General features: G+C 52.5%; 1 protein-coding gene across 12 annotated transcripts in view; it reads left to right on the plus strand.

Moving 5' to 3' along the window:
- The window catches only part of Myt1l (myelin transcription factor 1-like), a 398,225-nt gene that overhangs the window by 318,722 nt on the left and 75,687 nt on the right, over positions 1-3,816 (plus strand). For all 12 annotated transcript variants that reach the window (XM_005404380.2, XM_005404385.2, XM_005404381.2 and 9 more), the window contains one exon: positions 2,365-2,455. In XM_005404380.2, coding sequence (XP_005404437.1) covers positions 2,365-2,455 — 91 coding nt within the window. The remainder of the gene's footprint in view (positions 1-2,364; positions 2,456-3,816) is intronic.

Consider the following 3,816-nt stretch of genomic DNA (forward strand, 5'->3'; position numbering starts at 1 on the left):
GCGCTTGCCAGGCAGGCGCTTTTGCCGCTGAGCTAAATCCCCAGCCCCATGGATCGCTCTTTATCACTACAAAAAAATTCCATAGTGGACATTTTGGTTCTGGTTTTTCTGAACTGGCTTCCCCTGCCCATCCTTTCTGTCCTGCTGAGTCCTAGACAGGGCTCCCCTGCACAGGCAGGACTGGGAATCAGATGCGGTCTGGTCCTCAGGGAATCTTCTGGCCCAGCTGGCTGCTGAGCGGCCTTGGGGTCACATCATGGCACCCTGGGTCCCTGGGCCACACTCCAGCTTCCCTGTGTGACAGAGAGGCATCCACAGCAATTTCTAGAGGTTGTGGTCAGAGAAGACAGCAGCTGTGGAAAGTGAGTGGGACGGAGTTTGGGAATATTTTAGAGAACGTCCCCAAAGCAGCCAAAGGAAGAGTAGGGGAATGGCAGGAACGGAGAGACAGGCAGCCGAGCGGCAGGGCTGCTCTCATAGGGGACAATGGGACACCTCTCCCCACCTGGCTCATCTGCAGGCAGGAAAGTGATGCTCAAGGTCCTCAGAGACCTTTCGGGGGTCCCTGTGTCTATCCATCAGAGCCCGCTGTAGGCCCTGCAGGGAAACATGCCAGAGGAGTAGGGTGACCTTGATGGGCCACCCCAGGAGCCTGAGAACCAGGCTTGAGACTGAGTCCACAGAGGCAACGTGGAGACTGGGAAGCCAGCAGCTGCCTCTCAGTGTGGATGCTTGGAGTCCGCCCTCCACACAGCAGGAGACAGCCACCCCCACCCTGCTCGGGTCCCTCCAGAGGCAAGCCCAGAAGCGGAAGCAATTTGCTATCACAGCAAAGACTACGTCCAAAAAGCAGTGGAGGGGAAAGACAGAGGTGTGTGGACGTGAAAGGACGCTGTGTTGGAGGACGTGCTTGTGTGCCGCTGTAGAAGGGGGTCAGGAAAAGAGTAGAGAGTGAAAACTGAGAGAAGTAGGGTCCACAGAAACCCTGCAGAGCAAAAGGGAAGACAGGGAAAGGGAAGAGACAGGTAAGACTGCAGGCTGAAGGGCTGGCCCAAAAGAGAGGGATGCTTCTTCCCTGAGATGGACTAGTGCCTCGATTTACCTCCTGTGACTCCACTCCAGGTCCCATCCCCACAAAATGAGCTGCAGGGTGACTTTGTTGTTTTGATCACTATTTCTTGAGAACCGGCCATATCTGGACAAAGCAGGAGTTATGAGAGGTCTAAGGATAAAACCAAGCCTGGAGTAGCAGTGCACACCGGTAATCCCAGCACACTGGGAAGCTGATGCAGGAGGATATTATGTTCCAGCCCAACTGGGGCAACTCATCAACATAGCAAGACTCTGTCTCAAAATCAAATTTTTAAAAAAATGTCAAAGGACAAAACCAAAATGGACTCTTTTCTTAAGGAACTGACCAGGGGTAAGGCCCTTCCGTGTGAACTTGGATAATGGGAGCGTCATGTGTGCGGGGCTTCAGCGCCTGCAAATTTTGGAGGAAGAGAGATTGCCGGGGAGAAGAAGAGCAGGAACGGGAAATACAGAGGCGTCGAGTGGCAGACTTAGGGTGGAGCACTTTCCTGACCACCCAGCCCTAGGTAAACCCTGCTGGCAGGGAGAGCTGCCGCCGGTGGTCTCTGGAGTTCGCAGCCAGCCCACTCAGAGGAGCACAGCATCCTGCCATCACAGGATGGGGCCATCACAGGGTCCATCGTCTCCCAGAACTTCTGCCCCAAAGGCTTCCTGATCTAGAGTAGTGAGCAGACACGAATAAGCCAGGGCATCCTGGCACTGCCGGTCAGTTTCCACCGCTGTCCCCCAAGCAGCGATTTCGGGTCACAGGGACAGTCCCTGCTGTCCCCTCTCCCTCGCTGATTTTCTGAGAGGAAATGCATAGCTCATACTGCTCCGACTCCTTAGAGAGGAATAAAGCACTTCCTAAAGGCAAGATCATTTTAGGGCAGTTCATTTACAAGTAAGACTTGGGCGTTCTACTCCCACATGCTCACCACACCTTCCTACTACTATGTGTTTGCATGGTGTTTTCGGGAGGCCACTAATTGGTGTCGGGGCGGCAGACTCAGAAGGCCTCGCTTGCCTCACCTGCGTGGGCTTGCCCCCTGAGCAAACCCTGTGACACCCACATGCCCCACCAGCACCCCACTCCACATGCCAATCAGAGCGCAGTGGAACCAGCCTTCTCTACCTCCCCAGTGTGTCTTCCTGACCATGCCCATCCCAGACGTTCATAGGACTGTCTGTCGTGAACGAACCCAGCCTCTGTTGAGATGATTGCAGATTCTTGTATTCTGACCAGTTCTCCATTTTAATGCTGGGCTGTTTTCTTTGCCTCTCCTTGTCAAGTTCTTGCCATGCATGAAAATGTTCTCAAGTGTCCCACTCCGGGCTGCACAGGGCGAGGGCATGTGAATAGCAACAGGAACTCTCACAGAAGGTAAGCCGCACTCTGCTGGGTGCCACCCACCCCACGGGACCCCTTTGTCGCCCATGGAGACAGATAGCCCTCAGTGTATTGCACTAAGGAACCTAGAGTGTGGCCACATTGTGTGGGGAAGTCAAGGTTTAGATGCCCTTTTTACGCATTAGACTTTCTTAGTCACATCCTGGCTCTGTCCTAAGTTCGTCTCCACTCCTTAGGGGGTACCCTGCTGGGTTTAGATCTCAGGTGGAAACCAGGACTACTTACAAGAACTGGATTGTCCTCCGCCAGGGTGGAAGAGGCCATGCCGCTCCATACACAGATGTATAACCAGAATCCTGAAATTTTGTCTGCCCTTGACAATCTGTAGACTCCCCAGGCCACCAGGACTGATATCACTAAAATACTAGCAAATGTGCTGAAATGCCAGTCAGGCCTGATTTGGGATCACTTTTACTGAGCTATTGCTATAAGCACACATGCTCAGAGTCACTCTTTGGTTTGTGACAAATCCCAGCCCTCTCTTCCTGTCTACTTCAGACTTGGGGAGAGACACTGTGTTCCTCCTTATATTCAGTTCCTATCAGATGCCTTTTTTTTCTCAGTAGCAGAAAAGTGATTCTGTTACAATTGGTCTTATAGTCTATGGTTTCAGCTTCACACAAAATTTTATCTAAACAGAGAATACTGTATAGTTTGACTTTCACTGGGGGGCCATGGTCAACTAACTGGGTTCCTGGGATTAAATGTAAAATGAAACAACTCACATCCCTGGGTGCCTCCGAGGTTTTCCGGTGCTTTATCTGCAGCAGCAGGAAACGACAGAGATAGCAACAGCCCGGCTGGCGCCACAGCGGTTACCAGTGTCCACTCCTTCCCTGAACTTCAGCTCCACAGTGCATCTTTGAGCGGCCATGTGTGCGCGCGTGGGTGGGCGTCTGCTCCAGCCTGCAGACACGCATATGGCAAGCCTGTGATTTCACAAGGACACAGCTCAAACACAAATTCCCTCAACTGTCTCTCCCGTATTGCCCAACCTCAGCCCTTTAGTTTCAAGAAAAAAAATAAATAAATAAACCACTTCATTACAGCCCTGGAGATGAGTCCACTTCCTTCCCCACTCCCACTTCCCTTCTTTCGGACAGCACAAGAGCACTGGGGTCAGACGGACCCACCGGAGAGCCGCAGGTCCATAATGTCTGCAGAATCGGCTTTGAGCGCCATCTTCTGGTGCCAAATCCCTCATTGCCATTCTTGCGCTGCACAGAATCCTTCAGATCCCATCCCTCCAAGCTGTTCACGCCTCCTCTCCAGAAATGACAAACATATCCGAATGAAATCAATCCCTCTCTCTCTCCTTCTCCCTCCCCCTCTCC

The sequence above is a fragment of the Chinchilla lanigera genome, unplaced genomic scaffold (genome assembly GCF_000276665.1).
Source record: "Chinchilla lanigera isolate Chin_1 unplaced genomic scaffold, ChiLan1.0 scaffold00086, whole genome shotgun sequence".
Taxonomy (NCBI): domain Eukaryota; kingdom Metazoa; phylum Chordata; class Mammalia; order Rodentia; family Chinchillidae; genus Chinchilla; species Chinchilla lanigera.